Below are 19,743 nucleotides of genomic sequence, written 5' to 3'. Positions count from 1 at the left end.
AACATATAACTGAATGAAAACATACTTTTCTTTCTTTCATTTTATTAAAATGTATTTTATTTATTTGTGACTTCAAATTAGCTTATTTTACAATAATGTGCACAGAACTTAAAACAACAAATGTAAATCTCGTAAAAGATAACTTCATAAATATTAACACTATTGGAAGAAAAAGCAAAACATATAAGGAGAAATTATAAGTTACTGAGCATTTTTCTTAATAAACAAGAAACTTTTCGATGACTTAAATAAGTAATGAAGTCATAGATACTAAAAAATAGTGTCAATTGCTAAGAAATATATTCTAAGCATACTTCGTAGCTAACAAGGCTTATCACACTTGTATGGTGTGCCATTTTTAAATGCTTTTAGGACTGAAAGGTTTTTTGAATTTTCTAATAGATTTGAATATCAGAGATTTCTCAACAGCCATGTAAGAAACATTACTGAATTAGTTTCAAATGAGGTAGTTAAACTCTTATGAAAATGTGTAATGGAAGTGCTATCCTCTTTGTAAAATCAGTCTTCTGAAACAATTAGCGATGCCTTCAGGAACAACATTTTTTCAAAAACTTTTAAAACATTTGTTGGAATTGGAGCATGGTAAGAACAAACTGATCCCAACTTTCTGCTTTGTGCGTAGCACAAAAAGCGGTTTTAATTGGAATAGCATTCGAATAACTTTTAAAAACCTGTACTCAAAAAGCTTTTTTTTTTCTTCCTTTCTTGAATGATGATTTTTAGAAGTGAAGCTAAAATTGGTCCTTTGCAATTCAGGTACTACTAACATTATGGCTACATAAACCTGCTTTTAGGGAGAGAAAATTTTACAACTATTATACAGGGTGTGTTGCATTTCCATCTGAGGTTTGGAAGGCTTATTGAAACAAACATATTACTAATATAGCAACAACATTGACTTCACTGGAGAAAGAAACTACAAATTTTGCCCCCTCAAAAGGTTTGATATGAGAGCTTTTTGTAACATGGCAGATATTAAGTCAAAAGTCTAATTCTTGTTTCAGTCTCTGTAATGTGTCAGGATCAATGGTAGTTTATTTTTCAACAAGATAAACTATTCCTTATTATCGGACAGATGATTTTTTTTAAGGGGTTATATCAAAGATCTTGTGTTTGGATCCCCATAAACAACATTATTTACAAGATTTACACCAAAAATTTCACAACTGAATTCGCTACCATTGATCATGACATAGGACAGAGATTGAAACAAGAATTAGACTTTTGACTTGATATCTGCCGTATTACAAACAGCTCACATATCAGACCTTTTGAGGGGCAAAATTTGTAGTTTCTTTCTCCAGTAAAGCCAACGTTGGTGCTGCATTGGTAATAAGTTTGTTTTAATAAGCCTTCCAACCCCAGAGGGAAGAGTAACATGCCTTGTATAATGTCTAAATAAAAAATTAATAAATTAACAAGACAAAAAAAAAAAAAAGAATCAAAGAAGAAATAAATTTTCAAATAATAAATTAACACAGTAAAATATGCACAAAATAGCATTCATCTAAAAAGGAATTAGAAATAGTTTAAAACCTGGAACTCAACCTTTGATCCACTAACGTTTCATGATTGAATAGGTTAAGGCAGTCAAAAAACTTGACAATTCATGATATAAACCTTTTTTGTTGACGTACATCCCACAGCTGCCAACATTGAAAGGTGAAAATAAGGGCGATTTTGCAGACATAAATTTAGCAACAAAAATTAGTATTAAAGGTATTTACAAAATATAAGTAAGGATTTCTGAAATTAAACCTGTATAGGACACAAAAGTTTCAGCTTTCGAAAATCCAGCAAGCCCCGAAATTTAGAGACTGAAGTTACAATTTTTAATTTTTCATAACAAGTTAAAAATTTAAAAAAAAAAAAAAAAAAACGAGCTGATGTGTGCATCAGATGACTTCCTTTTACTCCAATTTAATGCCATTTCCCCATTATTATTGCCCATTATTGGCATTTTTAATGTGATTCAATAGTTTACTCTCTAAATATCACCAACAGTGACCAAATCGAAATCAGATTTAAAAAAAAAAAATCGTCAAATTTGTCCCCAAGTTCGCGACAAAACTTGGCAATCAAAATACTGGCAATATATCGCCAAGTGTCCGCCAAATTATAACACCACTTGAGTTTACATTGAAATTAACAATAATTTCCCCCAAAAAAGGGGCAAAAGACCCCTTTAGAAATGCTCGAATGCAACCAAAAGGGGGGGGGTGCACAACTAGACCCCACTAGGATTCTACGAACAAAATTTCAACTTTCTAGGACATACCGTTCTTAAGTTATGCGACATACGTTCGCACATTCAGACGTCACAAGAAAACTTGTTGTAATTAACTCTGGAATCATTAAAATGGATATTTCGCTTGTCTATACGTTCTTAGGCACTTATCCACGTGTGGTTGAGTCGAAAAAAACTCAACATTCATTCGGGGGTGAGTAAAATGGAAATTAAGGTTGATTTTTAAATGAAAATTTTTTCAAATACAATACTTCCTTTTTTGTAAAAGGAAGTAAAAAAAATATCCTACAACTTTTAGTTTTGAAAAAAAAAAAGTGTTTTAAAACAGGCATAAATTTCTGTTTTCTTTATAAAGGGATTATAAACATTCCCTGCAGTTGGTAAAATTTTACGAATTTCTCGAGAAAAATGATTGGCCAGATACAACTTTCATACTTGTGTATGAAAAGGTTTTGTTTTTGCAATCACAATTGTTTTTACCGTAGGGATTTTTCTTGAAATCCTAACCACTGAAAAGGATTTTTGGGTGGAATTTCATTGTTATAATGCAAATTCTGAAGATATTTACTCCATTAGGGACAGGGTTGGCAAAAACCCGGGTTTTTTTAAAAAAGCCTATGGACCCAGGGTTTTTTGGGTTTTTTTAAATAAAACCCAAAAAAAACCCAACTAAAGCTGGGTTTTTTAAAAGAAATGTGGGTTTTTTTGTCTTTTTTTAGGAAAAATGTGGGGTACTTGTAGCATATTGTAGCTTAAATATAAGGACAAAGCACAAAAATTGTCTTTGGGTAAAAAAAGCTGGAAAATTCAGCATTTTCTGAAGAAAAGTATAAAAGACGACGAAACCCGAATGATCAAGTTTCAGATTTTTTAGTTTCCATGATCATCAACAGTTAAGGCAAAGTTACTTCTCGAGGGATAAAATCTATTGTTCGTTTGTTCCTTTTTAATTACTACTATTTTTTTTTTTGCATTTTACTTTATTGTATTTCATTTTATTATGCAAAATTACTGTAGAACCTCAAGCAGTTTAAATCCCTTTTTACTGAATTCCAGCTTAATCAAAACATTTCTTTGAATTTTATGTTGCCTATTTTTCTATTTCTGTGTACAGAGTAAGAAATATTAAACTTTTTCGTAAGATAATGAAGATACTGTACATCCTATTCTGTTTTCTGTCCGACAGCTTGTAAAACCTGTTTCTAAAAAATATACCTTGTTTATTCGAGATTTGTGACGTGTTGGTTCGCAAAAAATAATTCACATGAAAGCTTTTTAGCTTGAGTAGGTACAATCTACAAATATTGAGAAAATCATATGTGACAGGACTTAGTCAAGATAATTTCAGTTATTTATTGACCAGTTAAAGAAAAAAGTTAAATATATCTATTTAAAATCTTTGAAGTATTTTTTTAATGCCGTTAAGAGTTAAGAAATGCTATTAAAGTTCAAAATTCATTTTTATGTCCATTGTCTGCGGTGAAGAACAAATAAAAAAGAAATTTAAACTGTAAAAATATTTAAATTAACTAATTTTTTTTAAAAATTCTCAGAAAAATTTTAAAAAACCCAAAAGTGGGCAAAATAATGGGTTTTTTTAAATGGGTTTTTTCAAAAAAACCCATTGGGTCCAACCCAATTGGGTCCAATCCGGCCAACCCTGATTAGGGAGTTTGGGAGTCTCCTGAACAAGTTGGGAGAGTTGGCAACTAAAAGAACATATTTTTCATTTTTGCAAGCAATTGCAGTTTGGTTTGGGAATAAAACGGGCAAGTTTGTTAGATTGATCTAACAAATTCTCAACAATTAAAACCAGTTCAGCAAAATTATTTAAAAGATGCACATTATTTTTGTTAATTTTCATGTTGAAAATTCTTTCATGCGTATGCAGCCTGAGAACAGAAGGTTGAGCACCACTGGTTTAAACTAAAACTAATTGTACAATTGAACATTCTGGATAATGCCCAGAAACACATCGAAAATTTTTTTTATTCAATAAAAAATTTTAAAAGCTTAAAATTTAATGAGGCTTGTTTTGCATCTTTGAAGATCTATAATATCATTATTTACATTCAATAAATAATTTATACATTTGTATTCTTTAACTAAAGCATGCTTAATTTCATACAAAAATTAAAAACAAAACAAAAAATATGTACATTATTTAGAAAATAAATATGCTTTAGACTTTTAACAGCAACATCAACAATGCAGGAAACTAAATTCAGATTAAATTTCTAACTTGCAAAAATTATTTTACTTAAAAAGAAAGGCAGTCAAATTTTTGGTTTTCAGGCGAGGAGTGTTTCTTGAAGATCCAGATACATTCCTGTAGATTGCAAAATATATGAAAACAAAATATGCAAAACAAATAAAAATGATTTTTTTTAAGCGAAAGAAGCAATGTTTAACACATAAGAACTCAGCATTTATTACTTATAATATACTTTGCTAAGTAAAATTACGTTTGCCTTACAAATCATGCAAAACAAAACTAATACTTATATTCTTAATGCAAGGTAAAGGGGGGGAAATAAAAACTATGTATTTATATAAAAATTATAGCAACTGGTAAGTAAGATTTAAAATTTTCATGTTTAAAATTTAAAAAAGAGTTGGCATTAAAAATGATTGGTAGTTTGCTCAGCCTGGTAAACTAAAAGGTTAGGATATTTTTATTGTTAAGATTAGGTGTTGTTGCACCCTACATTTTTTCTGAGACTCCCTATATTTTTTCTAGTGTTGGGGGTGCTGAGGTATGACCCCCTCCCCCCCCCCTGAACGAACCTATGGTTTTAGGTAGGAAAAATTTCTGAAACTGCTTGGGTGTCAATAAAAAGCTTCAAATTGGTTAGGAATAAGGCACCTAGAAGGGCATAAACGTTAAATTAATTTCATGAGCAATGAAAAAAGAACTAATATTTCAAATATTTACTTTCAAAAATAATTAATGAATAGAAAAGACGGCTGATATTGTTTACATTTGTTCATAAAGTGTTTGAACATAATGGCAGGGCCGTCGCTAGGCCATGCCAGTCTAGTCAAAAACTAGGGACGGGGGGTGTGCCTTGAGGGGGCCCCGGCTCTGAATTGGAGTTGGAGAACTATAGATTTGAAAAGTTGAATATGGAAGGGTGGCCCGGTGGCCAAACTGACAAGAGCAGAACCTGACTATGATTTTTGAAGACACTAGGCACGAAATTTATTTAGTGCCCCCCCTCCCCCCTCTGCTTATTCTATATAGCAAAGAAATAAATCATTTTAATACTTGCGTATTAACACAGCCATGCTAAACTTGGCGGTATTTTAAATTACACTGTAGATACATTATAAAAAGCAGAAAGGTCCATGGGCAGGTAATGGGCAGCAACTGCAAATTTATGCATACTTTCTTTTTTTTTTTTTTTTGCATTTTTCTCATCTATTGTACATTAGCTTTATTGTACAAGTTCGTTTATTTGGTATCTGCTGAAAAAAGATTGAAAAAAAAAGTATAATTTCAACATTCCCCTGTTGTTAGTATTGAATCCAAAACGCACTTCTTCAAATATCTCAGTAACTCATCACTGCAGTCCATGCCATTTATCTGCCCACGGTAATCGAGTACACGATAATTAAACAATTATAATAGATGTCGTCAAACTATGCCCTTTGCAGTAGATAAGCCGTAAATATCAAAATTATCTAAGTTTTCAACTTTTAATAGTGGAACTATAGACTGAACTCAGAGTGGTTTTGGGATTTGGGAAAGTGAAATTCTTGAGGGAATATTTTTTTTCTAGATTTAATATTTGCATCTTGCTACAAGTGTGATATGAAATGAGTTCAATTAAACTTTATCTACAGATTTGATGCCCCTCAAATGCTGGTGCCCTGGGCCCATGCCCCATGCCTTAATCTGGCCCCGGACAAGAGACCCAGCTTGGCTTTCAGCAGCCCTGGACAAGGAGGGTCATGGCGCTGACTGCAGCATTGAAATTTTTAGTGAGGGGTTGTTGTACAGGGGTTTTGGTCTAATTAAAGGAGTGTCTCATTCTTGGGTGGTGATGCACAATGTTTGAGGGGGTGCACCATCGCTCTTAGGGTTGATCGACACCCCTGCAATAGTTACAGCCTCAATTTTGGTGTACAATATATAATTTCTTTGTAATTTTATTATTGCGTGCATATATTATATGTGTGCATTCAAAACTAATGTTTCTCATGAAATATGTCTTTTTTATTCCCATTCCCCTTTCATACATCGTTTGGTCATCATTCTTACTATTTAAGACTGCTCTACCAAAAATTTCCAATGCAGGTTACTTTCTTAAATTTAATACAAGCTAGACATGTACATCAAGAGGGAAAAGATGAATCTAATATTAACTGTAAGAATGAGAGTGAATTTACAGTCATGCATCAACAAATAAACTGTAATACAGAACAATGCAAAAGAGAGAAAGAAAGGAAAATAAAAAGTGCATGCCAGTATTCAAACTCTGAATTCTTTTATGAACATTTTAAAAAGGATTAAAAAATTACTATTTCCTAATTTTGGATAACTATGCAATGCTTTAAAAGAGTTTCTTCCATTTTATGCCAAAAATACAATGAAACTATTAAAATATATGAGAGCGACAGTTTTATAAATAGAGAAATTGTAACTGAAAGTGATCCAGAATATATGTATAGGCAAATTTGCTATTATTGGGTGAAAATTTTAAGTTTTTAGTGCAGGAAGCATTTACTGGAAGAAAAGTACAAAGCGAAATCAAGCACTGCCGAAAGTAAGGTTTACCTGTAAAATAGAAGTATTTAGAAGATTGGAAAGAAGTGAAGACATTTTAAAGAGGTGTAGGAGGTTGACCAAAAATGAGAGAAAATTTCTTTGCAGAGAAAGAACTGCAGCATGTTGACAGCAATTTCTGAGGGAAACTCTGCCTGAATCAAGAGGGTTTGTCGTCAATGTTATAAAGAACAAATAGGCAAATAATTAAGGGCATAAAATTAACAACACACATGCTTCTCCTGGTACACTCAATTTTTCATCATGCAAAAACTTTTATAAATGTTTACCTATTCAAAAAGCAGAAAAGATACTACACTGTATAGTTGAAAGCAGAAAAAATGTAATTTTAAGACAGTTACACAATCATTTTTATTGTATTAGATAAATGTTTCTTAATAATTAATAAAAATATAATCACTACTGCTAATAATACTATTAGTGATAACAATAATAATAAGCAATGTACAGAAATTTTACAGAAAGCAATACACAAAGAGATATCAGGAGGAGTTTAAAAACTCCTCCTGTGGATTTGGAAAGTTATAATTCATTTAATGTCTATGATTTATGCGTAAATCAAATTACGCTATGAACAGAATTATGAATCAAAAAATAAATAAGGATTTTAAATAAAAATAACTTTAAAAAGACCAATTTATTTGAAATGTGGAAAAAAAGAGAGAGAAATGTACCAAACATAAATATATCCCCCACCCCCTTTCTCCATCTAGTTCATTTTCCACGAATTTTTATGTATTTACTCAAGCTCACAGCGTTTGTGAATGTGGTCTAGCTGAAACTGCTTTTGCCATTTTTTTCTTAAATAGTGGTCTAGAGAAAATGAATTTCAATAATGCATCAACAGTTTGCATTGCCAAGAAAGTTAAAAAAAACATGAAAAGGAGGCACTCAAAAAGTGGGCAAGGACAGCAACCACTGGTCTATTGTACTATTGATCCAAAAGCTATGTAACATTCTGACACATGCAAATTATGTAACAGTATGATAGGATACCATAAAATAATTAGCCTATGCTCCAGCACTCTTCTGGACAAGTGTTGATCTGAAAGAGAAACCTTGAATTTGTTACTCGGCAAAGCCTTGATAAAGCATCCCGTGAAACATTTGTACCGAATGTATGATTTTGTTTATTTGGCAAAATATTTCTCATTTAATATACAAAGGAGGCCAAAAAATGGGTTATATGGTTCAAAAAAAAAAACACATTAAAATCAAAACTGCCGAGTTTTAGGCCTTGGTAAAGTGTTTGCACCCATAAATCCTTTTTATAGAATTTCCACATTTATACAGGCTTCTAAAATCATTGGTGTTATATAAAAGAGTACAAATTCTTTACCATAGAAATTTATCCTTTTACCTTATTACAATAAAATTTGAAAAATCATACCTTTGAAAATATTTATTTGATACGATACATTAAGAGTTTGAGTTTATTTATTTTTTTTTTAAATAAATTATTCAATATAATCTCCCTATTGTTGAAATCTCCATGTTTTTCATCATACTACAAAGAAAATTTTGCTATTGGTCTTGTAAAACATATTGGAGTTATTTCCTTGAAGGTTGATTAATATTTTGCATGCATTTTAAGAGGCAGTGACAAAAATATTTTTAAAAAATTTTAAAAAGGTTCTCACGGTGACTTAATTAGCACATAGAAAAAATTAAAGAATTTGTTAGAAATAATGTCACATCAATGTGTGTATTCTTTCTCCGCAAATATATCATAAACTATCTTTAAAAAAAAAAAAAAAAAAAAAAAAACTTCACTATACTTAAAACAATTTCCAATCATTTTTTTCAGAAAAATACCTATTGTGACATTTCAAATGTAAAAAATAAACCTTCATATTCTCTGAAACATTTAAACATAGGAGGAAGCCATTCATTCCAAAGTAACATAGAACAATTGCTATGGAAGATTTCAAAATTCTAGAAATAGAAATCATATGATAGAAACATTTTCAAAAGATAAAGTAACTCAAAAAAGTTAGTAACCAGTTCACAAAAAATTCATACACATACATAAGTTCTAGCTAAAGCAAACATTTCAGAAATTTCCTTTCCTAAAGATGACTACAGCATTTTCTTTAGTTATTGGTGACAAAAATCACATACAATTCATGCAAAATACATTCACACAAAATTGCATGAAAAGCACAAAGGGTTCACCAGAGTAAAAAAAAAAAAAATCTAACAGAATGATACTATGAATTAAATACCATTTTCACACTAAACAAGGAAAACAATCCATTTACAGCTTTTGCACAACAAAAGTCAACATTTACGAAAAAATTGTACACTTGGTAGAAAAATTGATTAGTGAAAAAAAAAAGGAAAATAAATTACAGTCTAAAAACAAATGGTCTTGACAACATTAATCACATTATAAACCACAGCTACAAATTTTCCAGTACTTAAAATAGTCAACAATGATCATTTGAAAGCCCAATATATATATATATTTTTAAATGTACACCTAAAAGTATATTAATATATTTACATAGCTGTAAAAAAAATATCAAGAATTCTTATTTTAAAAAAATCTGAAACATTTTGACAAACCTATGTCTTACTAAAGCGCAAACTATATCACAACAGATCACCAAAATGAAATCTTAAAGCTGCAATTCAAACAACCCAGAAAAGAAAAAGCAATCTGACCATACTATCTTTTCAAAAAACTGAAGGAAGTTAAAATACTATTTCTTTAAAACCTCACTCACAGCAAGAATATGAAGGTAAAAAAAAAAAAAAATCAGACTGATATAAAATAGGGCCAAAGTAACTGTTTCTATCAAAAGAGTACTCTAAAAAATAGATGCTTTATCATTTTAGTTAAAAGCCTACTCTTCTAACCATGGGTGCAGAATATGTCCAAACCGGCGATCTAGGATCAGGGAAATTTGAACAATCTGGGGAAATTTTGAAGATTCGATTTTTTTTTTTTCATTTTTAATTTTCCGATTTTTTCTGCAGTGGCTTTTGAATGCATTTTCTTTTGCATCACCACTCTTAATATTTAAAAGTCCATTCACAGATTCTTTGTAACTCATTGGCCGGCCTGTGCACTGTGGTATGGCCCAGGACAAGGGTATTTAATCGATAAAATCTAAAAATAGCTCTTGTGATGTAGGTATGACCAAGTTGTGCACGGGGATTTTAATAGTTTGGTTGACACATGATTTTAACCACATTACAAAATAAACATTCAATTGGCCATTGTGCAAATGTTATTCTGATAACTTCTACAAATAAGATGTTATTAAATTATACAATTAACATTAAAATACAAAATGTAGAACAATAAATTAGATTAGGCATGAACCCATAAAACACAACACAGTACGAAGCACAAAAAAGATTACTATAGAAGAGAAGTACACACCAGAACATAGCATTTATACACAAGCATTAACACATACTGATTGGGAGATCAGTCATAGCATACATAGTAAGAGAAAGTAGGCCACTGACAGAAAATCCAATTACACTAAAGAAAACTCAGAGAATGAGATAGAGAGCTACAAAGTACACTACCTCAACATAATACTAGAATTAACACCTCCCTTCTTCATTTGAAGCAAATGAAAAAGCAGCTAGAAAAAAAGCGGCTCAAAGCAGAAAAAGCACCAATAAAAATGCATAATCATAAGAGTACTTACTCTTTGGAATTGTTGTCCATGGTCATTCTTTTAAATGCATCTTCTACGTCTTTATTTGCTAGCTCAAATGCTGCCTTTTCTTTCTCGAATGCTTTTCGCCTCTCATCTAGCTCTTGTTTCTGTTGATCTAAACTCTTTCTCATCTGCTCGTGCCTTCTTTGGAGCTAAATTTCGAGAACAAGTAGATTAGTCAAATTATTAAAGGCTTTTGAACATCAAATTGGGTCCATTAATTTAGGTTTCGACATTAACATAGCTCCTAACAATGTTGGATGAAAATTGGGGAGACTCATGGATAAAATTCAGGAAACTTTTCATGGTACATTTGATTTAATGACAAAAGTTTGAGGGTAAAATGGATTTTTGAAATTTAGTATAGATGTCTTAAATTCGCCTGGAAAGCGTCCAAAATCTACAAAATTTACAGTGGGGAGGGGGAGATGTTTTAAAAGAAGCATAAGTTCATTTTCTCTTTTAATTACAATGAGCATTTCTCGCAGCAGGAAAAAAATCAAGAAATGTTTTACCACATTTTTGGGACATAAAAGTTTTTAAAGGAAAGGAACTAAATTTAAATGCTCTAAAAATTATCGGACCTATGCAATTGTCATACTTGTGTATTAAACGGTTTTCATTTTTGTGATCATGTTCGTTTCAAAGTACAGATTTTTTTCATTATTAAAATGAACGAAAATGTATTTTTTTTTTTGGGAGGGGGGGGGGCATTTCAATGCTTAATTTGTTTGATTGTCTCCCAAACAAATCAGATGAGTTGGCAGCTGTATTAATTTGAGTCTTCATAAATTTGCTGATTCAAAACTAATTTATCTTAATGTTTTGACTATGACAAACTCTTAAAGATTTAACATTCTGCTAACGTGATGCTAATAACTTCCAAACGTTTTGAAACCCCATTGGAAAAAAAAGCAATTATGCTTTTGAAGTAACATAGTTAAACAGTAATGTCTAAGAGCTTAAATTCGAGTCAGGTTGACAACAGGATCAAAAGTTATTGGCAGGAAGAAAAAGTGAAAGAATTTTAGTTGATTCTAGATTGCTTTTCACCAAGCTTTAACTAAAAAATTACAAAAGTATACCTAAGTCTTTTTATCATTATTATTAGTTTTAACAACATTAGTCTTGCTCTTCAGAAAACTTGAAACTTTTACGCTTAATGTTTTATATTTAAAAGCATTTTTTGGTACAGATTTATAGCTAAGGTAAACACACGAGTAGTGGCCAGTGCTTCAGTAGTGACCACTTCAAGGTTTATATTTTAAAAAGTAGGATTCCAGGTCTCATAATGGATTCAAAAGTGCACCAAACATGCAGGAGGTATTACCTCCTGCACATTTGAATCCATTGGGAAACTTGAAATCTTATTTTTTCAAATATAAACCTTGAAGTGGCCACTACCAAAGCACTGGTCACTACTGGAATGTTCACAAAATTTTTATTATGTATTACTTAGCGACTATTTATTGATTTTTTAAAAAAATGCCTTTTGCAAATTGCTGAAAAACATTACTACGGGTTAATCTATACATATAATAAAACAAGATGTTTGTGTGTGTGTGTGTGTGTGTTTGTGGCGCGCATCCCGGGAAAACGGTAAGGCCTAGAAAGATGAAATTTGGTACACAGGTGCAGTTTTTGCTGAAAATGTGCACCTCGGGCTTCGATTTTTGATATTTTAATTAGAAAAAAAGTTATTTAATGTTTTATGTGATTTTTAGCACTTTTTAGTACTTTTAACCTCACAGACCCCGAACCAATCGCGCCAGACAAATATTTTTTGCACTATAGTGTTCGAAATTTAATTTTAAATATGATGAACAAAAAAATTTTGAAGATAGAGCAATTTTTGTATTTTTTATGAATTTTTGAAAAAACCTTTATTTTGCATTTTTTTCTGGGTTTAATTTTTTTCTAAACGCATCCCGTGAAAAATATAATAACCGCTTTCCTACAATTTTACTATGTAGTAGCCAGAACATTTCGCCCTCTACAGGAAAAAAAAGTTTTCAAAAATATTCAAAAGTTTTTTTTTTACAATTTTTTAAAGGCAGAACGAAGATATGAGCTATCGCTTCACCGAAATCTGCTGTCCGCTGACTGCTGCGAATATGACGTAACGCAACCACGTGATCTAACTGAAGTGCGTAACTTGCTTTTTTCTTTTCTTCCTTTCGAAGGATTCATTTGCTTTTTTTTCTTTCCATGTATTTCATTTGTTTCTCCCCCCCCCCCCCCGATGTTTTGCTAAACATTCGATTTCGGTTAATCAGACGGACCACATCGGATCGTTTTGGTCCCAGTCACTTTTTTTTTTTTTTGAATTTCAATAAAAACAATGATTTTTATACTTTGGCAAACTCCGGGTACCACAAAGACATAAATTTTTTGTGCATTTTAATAAATAAGTAAGCGCGCTTTTTTTGCATGATTTTCTTTTTGTTAGGGAATAAGATTGGAGGTTAGATCAAAATAAATATAGATGAGAAAATTTAGAGATGGATCGAATAGGTAGATAGATATACATTGAGTGTACAAAACATGTTTTTTTTTTTTTTTTAATTTTGTTCTCGAATTAATATTTTTTTTCTTTGAAAAAAGATTCAAAGATTGTTAATTACTATCAGAGGTAAATTTCCATGGATCTAGAGAAAGATAAATCTACAGGTCGATGTACAGTGAGAGATAGACAGACCCCGTTATTTAAAGAACAACAACGGGGGTTGGGGGGGGGGGGGCGCCGCTGCGATTTGAAAACATTGTTAATTAGTGTCGGAGGTAGCTACGCATCGATCGTATAGATAGATAGATAGATAGACGAATGCAGAGGTCGATATAGTAGATGAAGAGCAAGAAAGAGACATGCCCGTTATTTAAGGAACTTCAACGGGGTGTCAATTCCCCCCCCCCCCCCACACACACACCATGATTTTGAAAAAACAATGCTTTCAAGTAAAAGTGGAAGTGTTTTTCGTTATTTTTTGACAGAATTTGCATGAAGTGCAAGTAGTTTGTGTCTCCCCTCCCCCTCCTTTAAAAATATTCCAAACGACGGAACTGGAGATAGATCTAGAAAATATTTTATTTAAATTAATAATGATATAGATATAGATCGATTGATGCCGCCACGAAACTTATTTAAGCAGCCGCCAAAGACGGCAACATTGGCGTAAAAAGGCAGATGATAATATTGATATATAGAGAAAAACATTGATTAATACTGTCGCTAAATTGTCTATGCAGCCGCCGAAGGCGGCAACCCTGGCGTAAAAAGGCGGACCAGCTGGTCGCCGAAGGCGGCTAGTAAAGGAATATATATAGAGAGAATAATTCTGTAACAAGCCATTAAAAAATAAATCAGGATTACTTCTTTCAAAAAAAATTAATAAATAAATAATTAGTTAATTAATTAAAAACAGACATACATCAACTTCTGAGTCTTTTAATTTTTGCATCTTTTCCCTGACTTTCATTTCAAAAACTTGTTCCATTTCTTGTTCCATTCTCTTCATCTTATTTTCGTGTTCTTTCTTTTCTTCCTCCATTTGGTCCAGCGGATTTCTATTTTGAAAATAATTTATGCAATAAATCTCTAAAGCAATTGACACAATTAAGCTGACATTGAAAATTAATTTTAGTTTCACACGAAATAAGACATCAATCAAAGTTTAAAGTCTATGCTTTCATCTTCCCCTCCTTAACTTACTGTAGTTGCCAATTGTTATTGCAATCATGGCTAGCCTTTTTAATTACTTTATGTTTTTAAAGTTATATAATCCCAATACCCTCAGTAAATTTTCTTTTTAAAATTAATGATTTTTGTAATCCCCACTATCACCTAAGTTAACATTCACATTTTAGTTTAATACAGAATTTTCAATGCATTTGAATTTTTGCAATATGAGGCTTACATTTCATTTTTAAATGTTCAATACCAAAATTCAAAATTATAATAAGAAATTAAAGAATTTACACACAGGCTGAAAAGTGCATTTAGTAAGAGAAACTTTTTAGGTTGTTTTCCTTTTATTATTTCATCATTATCCATTTGAAATTTTATTAATATAATCAACTTGTAACTCCGACGCAACAAACATTAAATGGCAATTAAGATATGGAAACTATTTTAATATTTTGAAATAAAAAGTCAAAAACAAACTATTCAACACTATTAAAACACTCAATGCAGATTTTAACTCTTTACTTAAAAATTTGATAAAATAAAACAGAAAATCATTTCTCAAAAGAGAAAGAGATTGAAGACATTAACAATGTAATGAAAAAGTTTAATTACTTGTTTGATAACCGAATTGGTTTCCCATCAGAACCTACACCAGCCAGCTTCCGACACCTAAAATTCTCATAATGAACACCATTTGTGACATCTTTCAAATCTTGCATGTGTGTCCTGTTAGAAATAAAATGTATCATCAATACATGGTCTTACTTTTCTGAATCATTTATCACCTGCTTAATGATTAATCTTAAAAAAAAAAAAGAAAGAAAGGATTTTTCTTAATGGAAGTTACTCTACCATCATAGTTCAAAACCACATATTTGTTAACGAGCTCAATGTTATCACTCCAAGTAGGGCTAAGACAGAGCTACGAGCATATATGACGCCCAAAGACTTCCCTATTGCCTCTTTTTTTGAATTCATGAGTCTGAAACAGTCAAAGTCTGGGTGAAGGCAGATGTCTTCTCATGGAAGCTTAGATTACCTTTGGCAGCTAAAATTATCTCATCCTTAATGAGAGAATGTGTTTCCGGCTCAGTTACGGTTGCTTGAAACCGATGAGCTCAAAACAAAGACTAAACTGCAGTCTCTATACTGTAACTGGGCTGTCTGTATATGCTTGTATATACATTCCTCAATTTTTGAGACGTATAACTAGAAAAATTTGCTGACGACTTCCCTATTTGAACCTAAAACCAGAGCCTGATTACTGCAGGGGCATGCGGGGCACAGGCCCCTCCTGTTAGATTTCAGGGGGCCCAAAATCCTCTTAATTTATCATAGTAATTAAAAATAAATGATGATTTCACTCAGAATATAGAGTACAATGATAATATTGATATTTTTGCAAATGCCAAGACAAGGAAAAAATCTCTTATTTGTTGATGAAAATTCCCCTTAAAAATTTGATCTCTAATGCTAATCCCAAAACCACTCCAAGTTTAGTCAGTGTTAAAAGTTACATCATAGATAATTTTGACATTTACGGTTTACTGCAACGGGCAAAGTTTAACCACATTTTATATAGTTATCATATACTATATCCCTTCTACTTTTTAAATGTGCCTATATACTATATTGTGATTTGAGGTACCACCAAATTTAGCATGGCTGTGTTAACCCTCAACAGGCGGTCTTACCGACCCCTCAAAAGTTCATCTGATCACCACTATTTCATATTCAGTCCGATTGAACAGTTTTTCCCAATAGCTTTTTGTTTTGTGACCTTGAACACCCCCCTTGCTTATCAGTATCTTTAGGCAACTGCATCTGGTCTAAATTTCATTGCATTCTTAGAAGCGGTCTGTGAGACTGCACCTGCCCTTCAGTGTTACAATTTTTGGCAGTAGTAGACATGGCTCTTAACGTTAGAAACAGCGGATATAGGATCATTCAATCTTATCCGCGTTATGTGGAAGGGATGCAAAATATTCTAGATGAGGTTGGGAGTTGTTTGAAATGTTCACAAACGTTATGCAATGATGTTCTAGAGACAATGAAGGCTGAATTATTCCTCGAAATACGACGCAAAATACTAACAGCTAAAGGGCTGTCAAAAATTTCCCGTAACGTGATATAACCAATTTTCTGGTACTAAAATGTTCTGTGTATATTAAAGAACTAAAATGAAATCATTAATAAATAATAGATTCGTTTTTATTACGAGTAGATAGTTATTCACAACAGCATATGATTTTCTCGAAAAATCTTAAGACTCTAGCAAAATTTCCTCGGAAAAGGTATATTCCGATTAAAAATTCAAAAATTATTTCTTTCCCTTGCTAATAAAAGTTTAAAGAACATCTGTGGGAAATTAGAGGAATGGATCATAATTGCACAAATTTCTTAAAAATTCACGAATAGAGCAGTCTCTGAGACCTCACATCCCCTGTTACGGCCTACTTTTCCACCCCAGCTGCAACAGATTAGTACGCAAACACAAGTATCGAAAAATTTTATTGCTTCACTATATAGAATAAGCGAGAATAGGGGCCAGGGGGAGGGGGCAGATAATGAATTCTGTGCCCAGTGTCTTCCAATATCTTGGTCAGGAGCTTGGGGGCCTGAAATAGAAATGTGCCCCATGTCCAATATCCAGGGGTGATTGTAACTCCATAAAAAAATACCTGAACTTTTTTTCCCAAGAAGAAAAAGTGTTTTAATGGGCATATATATACACATTACGTGTATGTACACATCATATTATGTATATAAATAATTTAGATACATAGTTATTTGTTGGGGCTAAAACTCAAAGTTTTAACTGGAATTCATACGTCCATGTGTATGGTGAGAATTAAATTCTTTTAATTTTTCTCATTTCTTAAAATTTTTCAAAGAATGTTTTATTCTCCTCCTTTGTATCTGAATCCTTAACCATTAATTACATTCATTTACTAATACACAAAAGCCTAATACACCAGCATTTTTTAATGATTCCCAGTTTCTTTTATGAGTATTTGTAGAAGAATGTCGCATTGCAATAATGCCTTCACACCATCATTAGCATGTGTAAAGGGCTTGTTGCAAGAAACACAAAACCAAAATCCAGCCCTATCAATTTTTTTACACTATATTTCCATCTTTTCATTGTAGGAATCCACTCTGTTTAACCATTCCCAATTAAACTTGTTCTTCTTTCCTGCATCGATGGAGCCAATATCTTCAGATTTATCCAGATACCTCATTTTTACTTTCTTCTATATCTAATACATAGAAGAAAGTATTGGATTCGTGCAAATTTTCGAATTTCGAATTTTGACGGATTCGAACGTTTTGAGGTGTGCTGAGTCCATTTCAACTATTTTTGGAAAATGTCTGTCTGTCTGTGTGTGTGTATGTGTGTGTGTATGTATGTGTGTATGTGTGTGTGTCACGTCTGTGTGTGACCAGTTTTTTGTGGCCGCGCTACAGCAAAAACTACGGCATGAAATCGAACGAAAATTGGTACACATATGTGCCCCTATGTGAACTTGTGCCCATTGGTTTTTGGCGCGAATTCCTCCAAGGGGGGTGGAGCAATGGGACGTTTTTTGAGTTACGCGTTATTGCTATTCCTCAGGAAGTAACTGGCGGAATCAAACAAAATTTGGTCCATATGTTGCCATTAACAGGAACAGGTGCTGATTCAATTTTGGTGTCAATAACTCAAACGGGGGTTGAGCTATAGAACGTTTTTCGTCGTCAGTTGTGCCTGCTGTATCTCAAGAAATAATGAACGGAATGAAAGAAAAATTTACCGGCAAGTACCCCTTAGTGGATATAAGAGCTGATTTTATTTTGGTGTCAACAGCTAAAAAGGAGGTAGCGCAATCGCCCGTTCTTTTTTTCCATTGTGAGTGCCCTATCTCAAGAAGTAATGCTACGTTCTGGTTGAAATTTGGAATATATGTGAATCTATATGTAAACAGGCTTTGGTTCAACTTTGGCGCCAATCGCGCCAAGAGGTGCTGATTTATTTTTATTATCATTATTTTTTAGCGAATAAAAATAGTTTTATTAATGCAACAATAAGAAAGATAAATCGTAATAGATTGTCGTCTGCGTATTTCTCGTGATTTTAATTGTATGGAAATGATCGGAAATATTATCTCAATGATTTAAAATTTTTAACTGTTGCCATCTTATGTTTGTTAACAAATAAAATATTTGTAATTAATTCAAGCAAGGCTTTTAAAATAACTTTCAATTTTCGCTCTTTGCTTTGCTTTTGCAATAATTCAGACATTGGGACGGTCGTCAAGTTTTTGCATGTGTAATTTTGTTTTTGTTGGGAATATTGCTTCCTCGTCAAGCATGGGGAGGGATCAGAAAAAAAAAAAAGAAAAATATAGAAGAAAGTTTCGTGATGGCCACAACATACTAGTTTAAATGAGAACATGCAAAGTTCAAATGAATAAATTTATCAAACAAAAATAGTAGTGAAATGAAAAGTAAGAGTTAACTAAACAAACTAATTTATATTTACGAGGAGCATATTAATAACGATAAAGTATAATTAGAGTTAGTTCAATAACAACAGAACGCACGCAGATAAAGATCATAAACCAGAATATAAAATAAAGAAAATATTTGCATACGATCAATTCCTCCAACTGCCATAAAGAACAAAGACAGGAGTCGAAGCTCTTATCACTTTTCTCTTCCTACCTCCTCCCAGTTTACAAAACATGACCGTAGCTTACGCTTTATATTTATACCAAATGTCTTCAATTTGGATTTTTTCGTTTCATTAAACACCGCCCTAATTTTTACTAAAGTGGGTTTTTCTGAAAATATAGAAGTACCGGTATTTTCGAAGATGAAGATACCAGAATTCAAGATGAAAATACCGGAAATCGGGCAAAATACCGGAACACAATCACCCCTGAATATCGGAATGATCGGGTTCTGCCTAAAACTGCACTTTGCTCCCCTTTCTGATGATCATCCCCCCCCCCCTTCACCAGAAATTGGATCCCGCTTTGTGTCCATCATTTTCTTACTAACAGTAGCAATGGGACTTCAAGGAATGTTTTACTACTTAATGAGTTTAAAATTAGGCGGATTTCTTCTGTTCAGTATTCTCAACATTTCTTGAATTTCTTTTTAACTTACCACGGGAATTTTATTCCCTTTCTCCTGGAATAACCATCCGTTTTGTTTGGCGGCTCCCAATAACAAGGAAAGTACCTTAGCATCCTCAGAAAAGAATTAACACGAAACTTCAAATTTTCAGAGCCACCTTCAATGATTCATGCATCTAACGTTAGTAAATGTTTTAAAG

General features: G+C 32.3%; 1 protein-coding gene across 2 annotated transcripts in view; it reads right to left on the bottom strand.

Annotated features, from left to right (window-relative positions):
• The window catches only part of LOC129230075 (septin-7-like), an 84,769-nt gene that overhangs the window by 8,455 nt on the left and 56,571 nt on the right, over positions 1–19,743 (bottom strand). The window contains exons 10-13 of one of the 2 annotated variants that reach the window (XM_054864464.1): positions 15,036–15,149; positions 14,167–14,302; positions 10,727–10,890; positions 4,489–4,598 (exon numbers count right to left, since the gene is read on the bottom strand). In XM_054864464.1, the coding sequence (XP_054720439.1) occupies positions 4,526–4,598; positions 10,727–10,890; positions 14,167–14,302; positions 15,036–15,149 (487 nt within the window). In that variant the 3' untranslated portion in view covers positions 4,489–4,525. Of the gene's footprint in view, positions 1–4,488; positions 4,599–10,726; positions 10,891–14,166; positions 14,303–15,035; positions 15,150–19,743 lie in introns of those variants that run through there. The other variant, XM_054864465.1, reaches the window with a different exon arrangement.

The sequence above is a fragment of the Uloborus diversus genome, chromosome 9 (assembly GCF_026930045.1).
Source record: "Uloborus diversus isolate 005 chromosome 9, Udiv.v.3.1, whole genome shotgun sequence".
Taxonomy (NCBI): domain Eukaryota; kingdom Metazoa; phylum Arthropoda; class Arachnida; order Araneae; family Uloboridae; genus Uloborus; species Uloborus diversus.
The sequence above is the reverse complement of the archived record's forward strand: the minus strand, read 5'-3'. Positions and strand labels throughout refer to the sequence as shown.